This window comes from Hetaerina americana, unplaced genomic scaffold (genome assembly GCF_022747635.1).
Source record: "Hetaerina americana unplaced genomic scaffold, ioHetAmer1.1.p SCAF_148, whole genome shotgun sequence".
NCBI lineage: Eukaryota > Metazoa > Arthropoda > Insecta > Odonata > Calopterygidae > Hetaerina > Hetaerina americana.
In genome coordinates this window covers 159,935-176,889 of record NW_027286603.1, presented here as the reverse complement: position 1 = coordinate 176,889, position 16,955 = coordinate 159,935, and the positions used below count along the sequence as shown (strand labels likewise).

The 16,955-nt window shown below is 36.4% G+C and overlaps 2 protein-coding genes across 2 annotated transcripts in view; one reads left to right on the top strand and one right to left on the bottom strand.

The window, feature by feature from the left end:
• The window catches only part of LOC139686691 (ras-related and estrogen-regulated growth inhibitor), a 50,041-nt gene extending 45,641 nt beyond the window's left edge, over nucleotides 1-4,400 (top strand). The window contains exons 4-5 of the mRNA XM_071583728.1: nucleotides 1,827-2,052; nucleotides 3,247-4,400. Coding sequence (XP_071439829.1) covers nucleotides 1,827-2,052; nucleotides 3,247-3,635 — 615 coding nt within the window. The 3' untranslated portion in view covers nucleotides 3,636-4,400. The remainder of the gene's footprint in view (nucleotides 1-1,826; nucleotides 2,053-3,246) is intronic.
• Nucleotides 4,401-8,337: 3,937 nt separating this feature from the next.
• On the bottom strand, nucleotides 8,338-16,414 carry TfIIEbeta (transcription factor IIEbeta). The gene is made up of 6 exons (XM_071583734.1): nucleotides 16,258-16,414; nucleotides 16,035-16,139; nucleotides 14,897-15,059; nucleotides 9,504-9,704; nucleotides 9,144-9,317; nucleotides 8,338-8,673 (listed from the first exon to the last, which is right to left on the bottom strand). The coding sequence occupies exons 1-6, from the start codon at nucleotides 16,317-16,319 to the stop codon at nucleotides 8,527-8,529; spliced, it is 852 nt and encodes a 283-aa protein (XP_071439835.1). The 5' UTR covers nucleotides 16,320-16,414; the 3' UTR covers nucleotides 8,338-8,526.
• Between the last annotated feature and the right edge of the window lie 541 nt (nucleotides 16,415-16,955).

The following is a 16,955-nucleotide window of genomic DNA, read 5'->3' as shown; positions in this document are numbered from 1 at the left end:
AATTAGTGGCAGTAAGCCCAAGCCAGAGAGGTCATCATAGAGAAAAAGAATTATGAGACTTAGCCATTTTCCACAGGGGACAAGGCAGGTAGAAGAAATCAGCAGTTTCATGCTCTACCTTATTGATGTATTTCTAAAATGTAGATGACCGACTACAGATATCTACACTAACAATACCTACACTATGAATAAGTCTCCTTTTACAGCACTTGTATGGCCCTCATTATCTTATAAACTCACTTCACCGCACGTTTTAATATCTTCTTGAACCTGATAAAACAATGTCATAAACTGAGATACTGCGCATTTTCAGATTCAAACATCACAGTCTTAACTGTCTGCCCAAATTTAAAAATGAATTTGGTTGACATCCGTTAAAATACTTATACCCACCACCTTGGTCACATTTTCCCTATCTAATTGTTTTTTAAACATTCACAATTACTATAAAAGTACATATCTAATAACTCTAACCTCTGCATTTTAGTCTGGGTTACAGCATTTAAAAAGCAGTTTTTATAACAAAAGTAACTACTTCATCTAATCTTGATCTTCTTGCTCATTTGAAACAACTATCAATCCCCTTTACCTGCTCCGCAATTATATGATAAATTTGTACTACAAAAATGTAAATTTTGGGGCCTTCGATAGACTGGATCGAGACAATCCATTTTCAAATAAACGCTGAAGATAGGAGGGTTCTTTTATTTTGAATTATCAATGCTCCCGCCACAGCCAAGGCCTACCTGATCCATAACCACATCAAGGTTAGGGTGCCCCTGGGAGTGGCATGCATTACTTGAAATATCTTCCCTAAGTTTTAATAACTGTGAGTTTATTGAGTAAAAAGTACCATTCTTAGTGGTGTCACTTTTCAACAGGCAATTTTAACAACTTCTTTCAGTGGAGCATGCTCTGCTAGAAAAACAATTGAAGTATTGGCATGACTAACATCATTACCACCATAACATTCTTCACCACCACCGTGTTGGTATTGCCCCTCATAGGGCTGAGAAACGTTTGATGAGATATATCTTAACATATATATAGAGGGTAAAAGTGAACCATTAAAAGCACATTCTTTGATGAATTTTCTGATGCTGCGGCTTCTTCAGGCAAAATTGAATCACATTATGATGCAATAAATGCTGATTTGCATTGATATAAACATTGAAGGTAAGATATGAGAAGAATTCTTAATTCTATCATTGAAACAGAAAACTATTGCAAGCAAAAGTGGAAGAGGGAGTAACGGAAAATACTTGTTTGGCAATCACAGACACCTGTTCAAGAACTAGCCGCTGGAAAAGCAAATTGTGACGCCATGGCCACATCAGTGCAATTTCAACTCTATATATATCTGCAATTAGGGAAAAAGGGTTGGGTGACAAATCAAATTTTCAAATTTTATAATAAGGATATCTACTTGCCAAATTTACTACATATCCAGTTGACAAAATATTTTAATTACAATACATTCCACAAATTCAGTTTGCGGATATGGATAGTGTGTCTCTAGAAGTTTATGTTCAGAAAATAGCTAGCTATTATAGGAGAAACCCAACAGTTAAAGTCAGTTGCCCTTTTAAAATAGTCCAGACAATTTAATATTCATTAATCTCATCTTTGTCTATAATACCATTTACATACACAAATACTTTTCTTCACAATAATTCAGCTGCAACAATAATTTTGGTGTCTACAACGGCTAAAGTCAGTACCTAAATTTAGTCTATCACAAGATCCACTAAATTTGTCTACATTAAAAAAAAAAATCCAAGAGAATGGTGGTCAATCAGTGATATGCATTTTCTTAAATCTCATAGCCTGAAGATACTGACTCAGCGGAAGCTTCAGCTGCTTCATGGGCAGATGGTGTGCTGCTTGTCTACTCTATCACGGATCGATCTTCCTTCGACTTTGCAAGAAAGACGAGGCAAAAGGTGTGTGAGAAATGCCTTGCTTTATCAGAGCCCCGTCCATTACCTCCAATCATTCTTGTGGGAAACAAGAGTGATATGATACACTTGCGTCAAGTCAGCACAGAAGAAGGTGAGAGGCAAATTTCTTATTTTTAGTCAAATGTCACCAAGTAAACAAGGAAATTGTTTTAATAAGTTGTCTCATTTTAGAAGCGCTTCGTTCAATAACTCTAGAAACTTAGAAGTATAACTAAATGTTTTGGCTACTCGATTATAATAATAATTGACTGTATATGAGGTGCGTTCCAAAAGTAATGGGAATTATGTAACTTTGCAGAGTGAACCACGAGTTCTTACCACAAGTTCAAACAATCACTTATGTTTCCATGAAACTATGTGAAAAAATCGTCCAAAGTTGTGACAATGCAATCGCTTTTGCACCACCATGATTATGCACCAGCTCACAGCTTGTTGACGTGAATTTTTGGCCAGAAACAGCACTATGTCAGCTAGGCATGGCCCCATATGATATTTTCTATCCCTAAATATTAAGAGAACAACTTTCAAGGGCTGTCGTTTCACAAGCATAGATGATATTAAAAACGAATTGTTGAGAGATATCTACAACTGAATCATTGGTATAGCTAAAAGCCAGAATTGTTTCGATGTTTGGAAAAAGCACTGGCATAAGTGTATAATATCTACTCGAGACCACTTCGAAGGGGATAACATTGATATAGACCAATAAATAAGCTTCTTTCCAAATAACTCTATTTCCCATTATTTACTGAATACACCTTATTTCCTTAAGTGGCTATTTTATCAGCTGGTGTTTAATATAGCCAAATGCTAAAGCCAGTTGTTTTTGCAATTAAAACAGTTAAATGAGTGTTTTTCCATTTTCCTAAAATGAAATCATGATGAAGACCACTTCCTTGTGTCTGCCTGGAGGGAGGTAAAACCAAGTTACACTAATCCTTGGCACAAAAACAAACAAAATACCAACCATAACCAATGAATGATAATACATTGTGAATTGACTATAGTGGGTTAAGATCCTTCTAACCCAGAGGTTGGGGGTTGGATTCCCACCTGTGAGGGTTCTCTTCTGCTTAGGGCTTGAGTACTTGTGATTACCACCGTGCCTATTTCATGTTAGTAATTCCACAAAATAGGCCAAAATTTGGTTGTGATCTGATCAGTGGTAAATAAAAAATAAACATCTTGCCGATTGAAAAAATCTGAATTTCAGAATGACCAATGTGCTTCCAAATTACATAATTTCATTTCTCTTCTGCTAAAATGTCAAATTCTTTTCAACTAGGTGAAATCCTCGCAAAGGATTGGGACTGCTGGTTTCGAGAAGTGGCTGCTGCTGAACAGGTAACCCAGGTGGCAGAGGCATTCCATGAAGTGGTGAGGGAGGTTTGGGCAGCAAGGCGCCAGCAGCAACGACAAGGAAGGAGCGGGAACTTGTTGGCCGCTGCAGCAGCAGCTACTGCAAGTGCCAGCAGCCCAGCACTCAACACATCCATATCTTCCTCATGCCTGCTGGCTTCGCCGGGTTTCCCTCCCACCGGTGCACTGCCCGGTCAGGGCAGGGCTCCATCTCCAGTGTGCCCACCTCTGTCCACTCCATCTCTCCTCGGCAGAGTCCTCGGGGCAAGGGCATATGCCCGAGGAAAGAGTGATAGTGCTTTGCCCAAAGACTGACAGGAACGGAACTGCTAACCACTTCAACCATACCCAACAACAGAGAGCATAAACTTACCATTGAAATTTTTCCCTCCACATATGAAACAGAGTATGCTCAAGCTATGTCAGGGTGAGATTAGGAGAGCCTTAAAAGCAGCCAAGGGCCGTCCATGAAAGTGTGTGAACAGTAATTTCTTGAACATCTCACGATGTACATCCTCGGTGCTCAAAGAAGTATATGCTTCTGTGACATTGAATCCATGGAATATAGAAGGCATGTCCAACCTAACCATAGGAAATGTGAGTCAACACAACACCAAAATTGTTTGTCAAGTGAAAATATTCTGGGAATCCAGTAAAAGTTGTTATTAAGGATTGTTCATTAGCAACTTCACATCAATGAATTATGTTTTTCTTACTTGCCTAAGGAAAAATATAGAACGATCTGAAATTAAGAAATTTATTATAATAAGGATATTTACATACCTATTCCAACTTCAACTTCAAATTTAATAAAATTTCTATATTTTTGTAACAATATATTTGTACACCTTCCCAAGGGTAGTATTATCTCTATAAGTCTATTCCCCATGCATCATCATATCTCTTGCAGAAAAAAGTACATAATTGGAGTCTAAATAAATCCGCAAGTATTAACTCAAGTAATAAAAATATGCCCTTAAAATTAATTAAATAGCTTGTGTTGAGCTCAAGGAGAAGGACCCAGTTCATTTTGTATGCAATTAACAATTAAAACCCAATACAGACAAACATATCAATCAGTCCAAATACTATCATTATCATTGACACATACTATTGAAAGAAAATATTTCCATATTGTTTTCTACTTAAATTTTCTGTCGGTAAAGTGGCAATTTCCCGAGTGGTCCAGGCTCTTTCCACAAATACTGTACTTAATAGCCCAAGCTCTAGCAATCGAGAGTCAAAAAATGTCTACATTTAACGCAAAGTTTTCAGAGCCATTAACAAGTATTAACAGCATGCTTCCATTAATCAGGAGTGATAATTTAAATTAGAATGGGCATCGATTCCACTCTCAATTCACCTACAAGTTATTACCCATCAGTAGGGCTCTACAAATTATGCACATCCCTCATTAAAACAACTTTGGTAATAAATTCGGGCAATTTAGTCATGAAATTCAGAAGATGTGATCAACTTAGAGGCCACATTAAAGATTCTTGTCCATTCCATAGGTAAATATTGTAGCATTGATGAGGTATTTCTGGTCTCTGGCATAAAATGCAATTTTTTCATGTGCCAAAATTTAACTATATAGAAGCATTATAGAAATCCCGTCTATGAGTTGTGGCCATCACAAGTAGCTATTCTCTGGATGTATGCTGTCAATTTGATAACCTGGACTTTGCCCAAATTATTAGACTAAACACATTCACTTAAAGCTATTTATTCTGCTTTTCTCTCAAGAAGTGAACATCCCATTAACACCCACATACTCACGCTAACACACCATTGAAAACCATATGCAATACAATGGCTACTGCAAAAGAACCCATACTTAGGCAGGTATTGTTAGAAACTAGCTGCTTATCCAACTACATGAGACTTGGACTCCACAAACATTGTTGGGGAAACTATTCCGCAAGGAACCAAGGAATGGAGCAAGAGTAAGCAATGAATTCATGCTTATCCTCCCACCAATCACCAGACAATGTAATGTAACAAAATTGTGTTCCATTCTTTTCCATTGATAAAACATTTCATGCTTGCTATGGCCAGCAGAAGAAGGGGCAAGTCTTCCACACTCATAACATAATCCTTGCAAAACAAAATCAACAGCAACGCCAGAGAAGAAGATGCAGATAAGGATTGAACCAGCTAAAATAGGGACTTGGAATGACAGAACGACATTTAAGATAGGAAAATTAGAAAATATAAAACAGGAGATAGAGAGAGGAAATATTCATACATGCATGTCAGGAATGTGAGATGGAAGGATACCAGGGATTATAGAAGGAAGATTAGAGTCATATTACAGTGGACGGGAAGAGAGCCACCAATAGGTAGTAATACTATTGAAGAAAAAGGTAGGAAGAGTAAGCAACACACATAGAGCAAGTAACTGATAGATTATTACTAGAAGTAACAGTTGAACCCAACAAACTTAGTCATTACTCAGATCCAAGCCAGCATGCAATCATGGGGAGGTAGGAATAAGCTTCAAACTGATAAATTACAGGAAATTAGTGCAGGTTTGCCTGGAAGGAAAAATTTGATAGTTATGTGGGATTGGAACACAAGAGTAGGTGAAGGGAGGGATAAGGCAGGGTACTACAGTTTAAGAACAAGGAATCACTTTGGGAAGAAAGGAATAGAGTTATGAGGGAGACTGAGGTTAATCATAATGAAAATTTGGTTAAAACACTACAATAAACAAGAATATAAAAGGAGAATTCCCACCGATACAGAGATTATATCGACATATATTCATACACTAGGCACAAATTTAGGATCAGCTTCATCAATTCACAGTTTCCAGGAGAGGAAGTGGGCTCATATCATAATTTAGTACCAATGATGAATAACATCCACTTTTAGACAGTAAAACAGGGAACATGGATGAGGAAATGGAATGTAGACGCATTAACTGGAACAAAAATAGAGTAGCAAGAGGCAATAGAAGAATTTATAAGTGATGACAGGGAGATTTACATTGTGCCCCAAAAGAAAGGGCGTGTGGCGGAGGGTGTGAGGTCACCACCTGTAATTAAAAATAAAACCGCATTCACCATCCACAGATTCGTGCCAATCTTGACACACGAAATTGTATATGTTCATGCAAAAACCTTTACAACTCACACACATGCGGATACATATACTATCAACCAACACACACATGCACCTACAAACATACCTTGTCTACACAATGTTTAATCTTGTCCCAAATCGTAAATTAAATTTCTTAAATATTGCTATGGGGTCTTTGGTTTCTTACTGTTATGACTTCTGATTGTTCGGGGAAAGAATGAGTATTTGTATCTATCTGTACTTCCATCTGTCTCCCTTCTCTTTGTGGTCTGATCTACGCAAGTAGGGTGGGGCCATTACAATTCCTTTTGTGTCATCTTTAAACTCGTTTCTTCTGAGCCTCACTAAAAGTCTAAGTCTGGCTTGTTCTCTTCGTATCTCAAGTGGCTCCCAGCCCAATTCCCCTAAAAGGCCTGTCACACTCATCTTCTTCTTATGGCATGTTTTCACCAATCTGGTGGATTTTCTCTAGACTCTTATCTCTTTTTGCCAAATTTTTACCAAGGATCCCAAATACTTGCAGCATGTTCAAAATAAGGCCCAACTAGAACAAAATAACACTTCTCTTTCACTTTCTCATTGCATTTCCCCACCACACATTTAATGAAGCAGAGTTTCTTTTAAGTGGATCCACATATTGTCCCAATATGTGCTCCCCATGGGCGTGGTGTTAGAACTACTCCCAAATTTTTAACTTAATTGGCCGTAGTTAGCACTGAACCCTCTATTTCATAATTTATATCCTGTTCCTCTGTTACCTAAAAGATGGGAAGATATGAAAAAAATAGATACTGAAAGCCGCAAACTAAACTATAAGAACAGTAAATATGAAAAGGACGACCAGGTAGAAGTTAACTGGTATTTTGGGAAAGAGAATTATTGGGAGAAATCCAAAGGAAAGGAGGTTGCAGACAAATTCAAATGCGGAAGGTGTGTTGAAAACTGAGATAGAGAAGAAAACATAAGGCAGGCAAGGTAGGGGAAGAAAAAGGATAGGCATGTTGGACAGAATGGATGAGGAAATAAAGAAGTTTGTAGCAGTGTGCGGTGTCAGAGTATCTCTTGCTAAGCAATGCATAGAAATGAAGACATGTTCAGACCATGTACGTAGTAGTAGTAGTTTTGAGGGGAGGCGACCGACAGCTGAGGTCATTTGCGCCATAGGGGATGGACGGGAAAGGATGAAGGGTGGAGAGAAACCCGGCATCGGCATTAGCCTACTCTTTACGAAAGGCACCAAGGGGTCCGCAGCTTAACATCCCATCCGACGGGTGGCGTACTCACTCAAAGTACCCTCCACAAAGCACCTCAAGTAGGGATCGAATATTGGAAAAATATTGAAATACTGAAATCACCGCTGGGATTTGAATCCCCTCTGGGTGGGAAGCCCGTACATTAGCCCCCGCACCATCTTGATTCCCGCCATGTACGTACATACATGCAAAACCAAAATTAAACAGTAGAATACTCATTATAATAATTACAGAGAGTTAATTTATCCTATCATTAAAAACCGCCCAGAAATGAAAACGTGAAGGAAATTATGCTATACATACCACAGTGTCAACAAAAGAAAATAAGAAGTAACTTTTGCAGAACCATAGTACTATTTTGCCTCTAGAAACATATAAACAAATAAAACCTGAAAATTATTAAATAATCTATAAATGGGCAACAAAGGTGAATGCACACAGAGATATCATCCTGCCAATTCTTATCAGGTAAAATATTGTACTTAAATTTCCATTTCAATTTCACCGCATCACACGAAAACCTTCTCAAGTTGCTTGATTATTTACTTAAGGTAACTGCAGGTGAAACCATAACTAATTCCAAGTTTTTTTACCTTCTTTTAAACAAAACCTAAAAAACACATTCCTATCAGATTAAAAATCAGGAAAAATTTGTTAATCTTTATTCCACACCAGAAACAAAATATTTACAAAATATATGACACTGAAATTCATCAAGACGACAGGCATTTTTAAATATTTGATTACTTTCAGAAAGCAATCAGTAAATAATCAAAATATCATAATTAAACCAATACAGAACAACACACGTCAAATGTACAAAAAATACTGGAAATTTTTTTTCATTTTCACTGATGGCACCACATTCACTTGTCTTCATAATTCTCCAAAACATCTGCCAGATGCTCATTATCACGGGGCTTCTTGTTTTTGTTCCGCCTCTGGTTGGGCTTCTTCCTCTTCAGTGGAGCTATTGCCTTCTTTTGGCCATGATCTTGCATTGAACGAATCCCCTGAAATGGCAATTACATTGGTCCGGATTACTTTAAAGCATCATTTAACCAATCTCAAACTAAAGAAAAATCAGGAAAAGGCTTATGAATGATCCAATTTACTTATAATATTACTAATTACTTAATGCTAGCCATAAGAGTAGTCAAATTATTAAAGCTAAGCATACAAATATGAATTATCTTAATTACTATACAATCTGAAAATTATGTAAACATAATATCCGACTTCCACAGATGATTTAATGTTTGCTGAAAGATGACAAAAAATGAAAAAAGTAAAAATATAACATTAATAGTTTAGAACATAAATAATTGCCAATGTAAATGCTCCTTACCATAAGAGAGAAGGAAATAAAAATATTTATGAAAATACAGTGAATAAAACATTAAAGATTAGTAATTAATTATTGCTAGATTATCTTTCAACAACATTCACGTGATTATAACAAAAAAGGAGAAATAACACAAACCTGTTTCTCCAAATATTCTTCAATTTTCTGATCATCCATGCTCTCAACAGCGACTGCTCTCCATAATTTTACAAAGTCTTCTTCAACATAAAAATTGGCCGTTTTATCATTATAAAAAAGGATTTTCTTCTTATCTATTGGTCGAGTTACATATATCAATTCATTTTGAAGGATCTAAAAACCAAAATTTGAAATAAAATTAAAGCATTCATTCATTCCAAAAATTAATCATGTTTTTCTAATTGTGAGTTTTACCAACTTGAAAACCTACATAAAGTATGCATTAATGGAATCCAGATTCAAACAATACGTCAGGATTTAAGATCATGCAACATAGTTAATAATCAAAAAAATGCTTACCTTAAGTGCCTTTTCACAGTGTGGTAAAGATTCTTGTACATCTTCTAAGAGTATACCACCCATTCCTTTGAGGTCATGTTGTTTTAGGAGACGCAGCAAAGACTTGCGATCACGTATTCTGTACGTTGCACGGAAAAGATAGCGTCCATCCGGTGTGACTTCTAATTTTGGATTGTTGGACAAAGCCTCAGTCAAAAGCCACTGAAACACACATGCATAAAACATGATTAACATGAACAGAGGACCATTATGCATTCCACCGACTTGTGGCATCATCGTGTATAAGTTAAACATACAGCTGTTGAATAAACACCCTTTCGACAAAGGAGAAGGTGAGGGGGGAGTTACACAAAATTATATGCTCAACCTTTCCTATCCAAGGAACTGGACCTCAACTTCCAACTCCCCCTCCTACATAGCCACCCCTCTCCCCTCTAAAGTCCACAAATCTAATGGTTCTAAGTAGCCATCCGTCCCTCCCATAAACCCGGACCACAGCCAATGCTTAGAAATAACCAAAGTGCCACCGCCTCTCATTTCCTTCACCCAAAAAACCACAACCACCGACTTTTTAAGTCCCGGAAAACCCAAACCCCCCCTCCCTCTCCTCAGTCCGAAGGTATATATTCAACAGCTGTATGTGTGACTTGTACCTGACGATGCCGCAAGTCGGTGCGTCATACCTTACAATAAGGTCTGTGGAAAATTACAAGCACATTTAATGTGGAGATCTAACAATCCCATGAAGTGAAGCCTGAAAGTGTTAAGTATATCAGAGAGCCATAAAATCAGCTATGGTAAAAAACAAAACAGTAATTGGTTAAGTGGTAACTAATGACAAGATAAGATCTAAACAAGAATTGAAAAATGTAATCAAAGAAACTCCATCCACATGGACAAATTGTTCACAGTGAAACCATTACTGTGGCAAGTATTACAACAAATCATTCATATCCCGTTTTCCATCAAGCAATTAGAAGGGAAACTTCATATATATCTGCAATGTTTTTGTCAACTGATAAGCTTCTTTGCGCATCACTAAAATCAAAGTCATATCATTGGGAAAACAATGTAAAATAAGTAGGAGTGGAGATTGTAGCCACATACACTTGAGGCCCTCTATTCTAAAATGAAAATATGTCCTGAAAACAATGATTATGAAAATCATGAATTGCACATTATCCAGAACAAAGGCACAAAGTAGGGTTTCACGCACTCAATGAGAAGAAGCAATTGATAATATACAACTAATGATACATAACATGACAACAGATGGCGAGTCATCATTTTACTAATTCATGTATTTGATCAGTTAGGACTGACAAGGAAAAACATCTTTCTTAAGAGTAGATCATCATTATGTAGTTTGCAGCATCTGAAATACTTAAGGATTAGATAATATTGAACTAAGCAAGATTCACCCTAGGTTGAGTTAAATTTTGAGATTAAAAATATATTTATGCATTCTGGAGTCAGGTATTGAGAATTGAACCTTAATCTATTAAAAATAGTAAAATGATGTGTGCAAAAAAGATATTCCAGGTACTTGCCGTAGCTAAATTAATAAAGGTCAAGGGAACATAGTCAGTCATGATAATAATAATAATATAATATCATATAATAATTTTAATATCATATTAAATTAATTGTGGTTGTAAGGATATTGGGTTGAATATATACAAAAATTGATGCCATATCTGCACACAAATGGCAATGCCATTTTCAGGTTCCAATTTCAATTAATGATTTTTCTTATATTCTAATTCAATCAATCAGCTACACTCTTTTGTCTTCATTTCATTCCTATCATAACATATGACATCGATTCTCTTATTAATATGTGCCATATCAATAATTTGCATGCACATTCCACATTCCTTTTTTTTACAACTATCAAATGTAACCCCATATATTTTTACATTCTGGGATCCCTCGTCTCTCTCATCTCCATGTGTGGAACTTCACCTCCAATGCAACAGTTACCCAGTTGGGAAACTATGCAAAAGATGGAATCCCGGAGATTGATACCTCAACGGATCTGGTGATCGAACAACTTAAGGTAACGCGCGGAAATTATACATCGTTTCGGGTATCCATACGCCAAGATTTTTGCAAAACCCTCAGTAATACTGCCTTTTGGCCTAAAAATGTGTTCGTGGGTAATTTTTCTTTTTCAAAGCCACGCCTCCAACCAACACCGGAAGGAAAACCCGTTTTTCGAAGCTCTTGCACATAAACATTAAGTGCATATGTAATAAATTACTGGACCTCGAGGTTCAAGTAAACGAGTACCAACCCCATGTGATCTGTGTCAACGAACATTGGTTAAATGCGAGTGAACTTGACTCTCTTCATGTGCCTGGGTATGTCATCGCTAGTGCCTTTTGCCGGACAGTTCACAAAAATGGTGGTGTTTTAATTCTACTGTCTGAATATTTTCCCCATATTCCCATTGGTTACCCATACGAATTTCTCAATGAAGAACAATCATTTGAATGCTGTGTTGCCTGCTTCAAAATGGATACTACTGTTTTTTATGTGCTGTCTATTTATTGTTCGCCTAAGAGTGACTTTTGCGTTTTCCTGACCAAACTAACAAAACTCTTGGAAATAATCATAGGTCAATCCATGAGCCTTGCACAATAATTACAGGTGACTTCAATTGTAATTTTACGGCCGATTCTAAAGCTAAAAAGGAATTCATGGATTTACTGACGTCATTCAACATCAATGCTACCAACGGTGAACCTACTAGAGTGAGTGCTAGTTCGCAAACAGTTTTAGATAATGTACCAACTAATATCGACCTTGATCTAGTACAAACAAATACCATTAATGCCCACCTATCTGATCACTACCCACTTCTTTCTACAATTGCTGTGTCTACACCCAAAGAAAGTAAAAAATACTACAAAAGGTATTTCTCTGATCAGAATATGATCGCCTTTTGTGACTTATTAAATTCCCATGAGTGGTCCGATTTGTTTTCCTTGAAGTCCTTTGACCTTAGCTTTGAATATTTCCATTCCCCCAATCTACATTACTTTGAAATCTGCTTTCCCCGTGTCCTGAAGCATACAAAAAACAAAAGCTCTTCTGTTAACTACAAAAGTCAGTGGGTCTCTGATGAAATTCGTTGGCTTTCAAAGAAAATGAAAGATGCCGCAGTGTATTACAAAAGTAAATCAAATCCAGCAGATCGCCTAGAATACTCAGTACTCAAGAAAAGTTATCGCCAAACCTTACAGCATGCCAAAAAATCTTTCAACAACCTTAGACTTACCAATGCAGACAATAAATCTAGAGAGATTTGGAAAATTATTAACGAATCCAAGGGTCGACATCATGTACAAGATCTTCAACTGCAGGACTCTGCTGGTCATGCTATATCAGATTACTCTAAAATGGCCTCCATCCTGAATGATTTCTCTCTATCCCATCAAAATCCCACAGTTTCAGTCAATTCAGCTAATTATTCTCAAATTCCTAACTCATGCCATTCATTATATATATTCCCATGTTCAGCCATGGAACTGACCAACGTAATCAATAAATTCCCTAACAAATTTAGCCCTGCATTAGATGACATCCCAGGGATAGTCATAAAAAGGTCGTTTAATGCTATAAAGGATCAGCTGCTGTTCTTAATTAATGAATCCCTAAAAACTGGAATTTTCCCGAGCCCTCTTAAATCAGCAAAAATTGTGCCAATATACAAAGGGAAAGGTTGCAAAATGGCAATGAATTCTTATAGACCAATATCCCTGTTAAACCAGCTGGGGAAAATATTTGAAATAGTTTTTTATCAACGTCTTGTATCATATCTTGAGATAAATAAGCTATTATCCACATCTCAACATGGATTTAGGAAAACAAGGTCCACTACAACAGCCACATATCACATGGTGAATCAAATACTTTCAGGATTGGATAATAGAACTGAAACTTTAGGATTATTTTTCGATTTCAGTAAATCTTTTGACTTCGTCAATCATCAGTTACTCCTGTATAAACTGAAATGCTATGGCATAAGAGGCACACCCTACAAATGGATTGAATCTTATCTAAGTGAATGGCATCAGTACGTTGAGCTCTCAAGAAATGGCTCCAAATTTGTGTCTCCTGGTAGAGAAGTAACCTTGGGTGTTACCCAGGGTTCTGTACTTGGTCCAATTTTATTTTTAATTTATATCAATGATCTCCCAGATAAGCTTAAGTTCATTAAGGGGATAGACCCAATACTGTATGCTGATGATACAAATATCATTGTGTCAGCCTCCTCAGTAGACAGCTTGACAGAAAGAGCAGCCGAAGTAGCTCAGATTTTCAATTAATGGTGTCTTCATAACTTCTTAAAACCCAATATAAATAAGTCCAGCCTGATTTATTTTACCAATAAAAACAAAGTTTCCACTGCAATCTCAGTAGACGTAGAAGGTGTGAGCATTCCCCAAAATTCCAGTACCCAATTCCTGGGAGTAATCCTGCAGAAAAACATGTCTTGGGAGGAACATATTTTCAAATTACGCAGCAAGTTAAGCTCCCTATGCTTCCTTATTAGAAATATTAGGTATTCTGTAAATTTAGAGGTCCTTCTATCCATTTACTATGGTGAATTTTATTCTCGTGTTACTTTAAGTATCCTCTTCTGGGGTTCCTCTCCTCATGTGGGCATAATCTTCAAAATCCAAAAGAGGATTATACGTATTATGAGCAATGCTCCTTGCAATGCACCATGTAAACCTCTCTTCAAAAGACTTGGCTTATTACCAGTACCTTGCATAATGCAGAAAATCTCCGGACAAATAAATGTATTATTATTATTATTAATTTCCTCAAGGAATTTTTACCAGAGCCAAATAAGGTTCATAGCACTATCTTCCACCTTGAGGCCCAATTTTAAAATGCCATATTAAATCCAGTAATTAATTTACAATGACATCACTGACTAAAACAATTTTCTAATCATTGGAACAACTAACATCCTCTTGTCAACATGCTAACCATCATAATTCCATCTTTAAGCTGATGAGAACTTAAAAGGTGGGATTGAACTTAAATAGTCTATTTGCGAAACTGATTTTTGGCTTTGGCAACAGATGTAAATGCTAAACTTTGGCTTAATACGATATTATAAAGCCAAGCTTAAGTAAGCAAGAAACACTTCTTCCAGGAGCATTATGCATTGCATAATTACTGCACACCTAGCACTCGGAAGTTAATGATCCCGGTCAGCATTTGACACCACCAGAAATTTAATGCCACTTGGTAGAGAAATCAAACATGAGGATGGCCATGCAGAGATGATCATATTCCTGCTCCATTGCATCCATCACAACTTTCAATTCAAACTCACACAACATAATGTTTTCATTGTCTTTCAGAAGCCTTACCTGTTTAACTTTGGATCCAATATCAAGTTGATTGGTCTCATCCAATATTTCATCAAGTGTCAAAGGATGATCATCCCCTTCCTGATGTCTACTTTTCATATGCTTAACAATTTTGGCAAGCACACCAAATTTATACTGGGAGCTTCCGGTCATTGTTTTGTAACTAAGAAAGAATAAAATAGAATACTAGCTTATTACCCCATTAACAAATAGTGCCACTTCACCAAAGAACTAAATGTCATGTTCAAATACTATTTATGCAAATAAATCTTTTATGGCCTAGAACTGAAATATTATACAACATTAATATTACTGATTCAGTTTCCTCATTACAGAGAATGATGACTGATTATTTTTTAAACAACTACAAGAAAAATGAAACCACTAGAAGGATTAACTATTATACTCTATGCGAGTACTATTGAGTACTCTTATCAAAGTTCATTAATTCAGTGTATTTATAAATAGGATTTGAAGAATCAAATTTTACTGGACTAAGGTTTGACTTCTGAAACCACTATAAATATAACTGGAAAGTTACACGTTAGGTCAACAGGGAAGGGCTAGTTTGGAGATCACACATACTTAAAGGAGAGGTTTTCAGCATAAGAGATCATAAGATATAAAAAAGGGAATTCCTCAGCCGAGTTCCACTGTTTTGCTTGACTGCATTACCTAGATATCACCAACATCAAATTAGCCTGATATCCTTGTGGTGCCCGAATTTCAAACCAAGAATGGGCTTAACTTATCAAACATCGCATCACAATGAATGACAATTAAAATTGCCCAATACAAGAATTGCGAAAATCTCACTATAACATCTACCGCAAAACTTAACTTATGCCACAAAGCATTGCAAGTAGGTTACAGTTTTTCAAGTTTTGAGCTTATTGGTAAATGGTTTTGGTAGCTTAAGTCTTCATTCCCATTCTTCACCCGAGAATTTCCCTGAACAATATCGATTACGTCAGTTAGAAAGAACTATCCACGAAACCTCATGAATTATATTCATTTCCAGATCATGTCAGCTTTGATTTATATTTTATTCCCCAGGATTTCAAATCTCACGAATGAAAAGAATGATGTTAAAACAAATCATTTCATTCATATATTTATTTACATAAATTTAATATACCTAACAACATCCATTTTAGGTGCTGGAGTAGGGGGAGGTTTCATTTTTCTTTTGGAGCTGTCATCTTTGGGTGTAGAGTTTTCATCTTTCTTCTTTTTCTCGACCCTATAAACGAATGATAAAATTCGGGAACAATAATTAGGCACGTTTATCAAAAAAATTAGCACCATTAGTCAGAAGTACTGCCAATTTAATTATATATGTATTATTATGTAGCACTTACGTGGGGGTTGACAATGCCCTCTTCTTGAATAATTCCCTCTCTCTTAACAAACTTGGATCCATTTTGAATAGTTTAAATTAAACTAAATTGTGCAAAATGACAGATATAAAACTTGTCAGACACCCTCCGCCTGATTCCGGAGCAGGGATACGATGGGTACTCATTTGTTCCCAAACAAGTTGCACCTTATTTTGTTCTTCATTTGTTATTTTGTGCTACGAAATTGGAATGAATTATATACCCATCACTTATCGTTTATATTTCTATTCAATTTACATATAATTTCTGCCGTTCCCACCTCTATAGGTTCTGATTTTCACCTTAGTCAATACTTTGTAATAACCGTAATATAGTACCATGAACTGTTATATATTTATAGCCTATGTGGTACACTTGGTGGTAGAAACATTGTCCTCTTTCATTTACATTGTTATCGTTAATTTATTTATCATTTGCCAAGGTGATAAGATTTTACGAAACGCTAATAGAGCTACCATATTTTATTCTTCGTTTGGTGAATGTAAAATGATAGGATCTTCCTACATGGGTAATTCAACGACACTGATCAATCAATTGCAGGGATCGTAGGTATCTCCATTTTTGTTCGCTAGACCTCATTTGTGTTCCGTACAATTATTGGTCTCCCGATAAGCTGATGGCTTATAATCAGGGGCAGATTCACCAGTGTGGGCACAATA

Excerpts from the sequence above, each read along its gene's own strand:
- TfIIEbeta (XM_071583734.1), bottom strand. The coding sequence starts at position 16,319 with ATGGATCCAAGTTTGTTAAGAGAGAGGGAATTATTCAAGAAGAGGGCA. Across the intron at positions 16,140-16,257 it reads AGGGCATTGTCAACCCCCAC|GGTCGAGAAAAAGAAGAAAG; the intron begins GTAAGTGCTACA and ends ATTCGTTTATAG. Across the intron at positions 9,705-14,896 it reads TTGGATCCAAAGTTAAACAG|TGGCTTTTGACTGAGGCTTT; the intron begins GTAAGGCTTCTG and ends TGTGTGTTTCAG.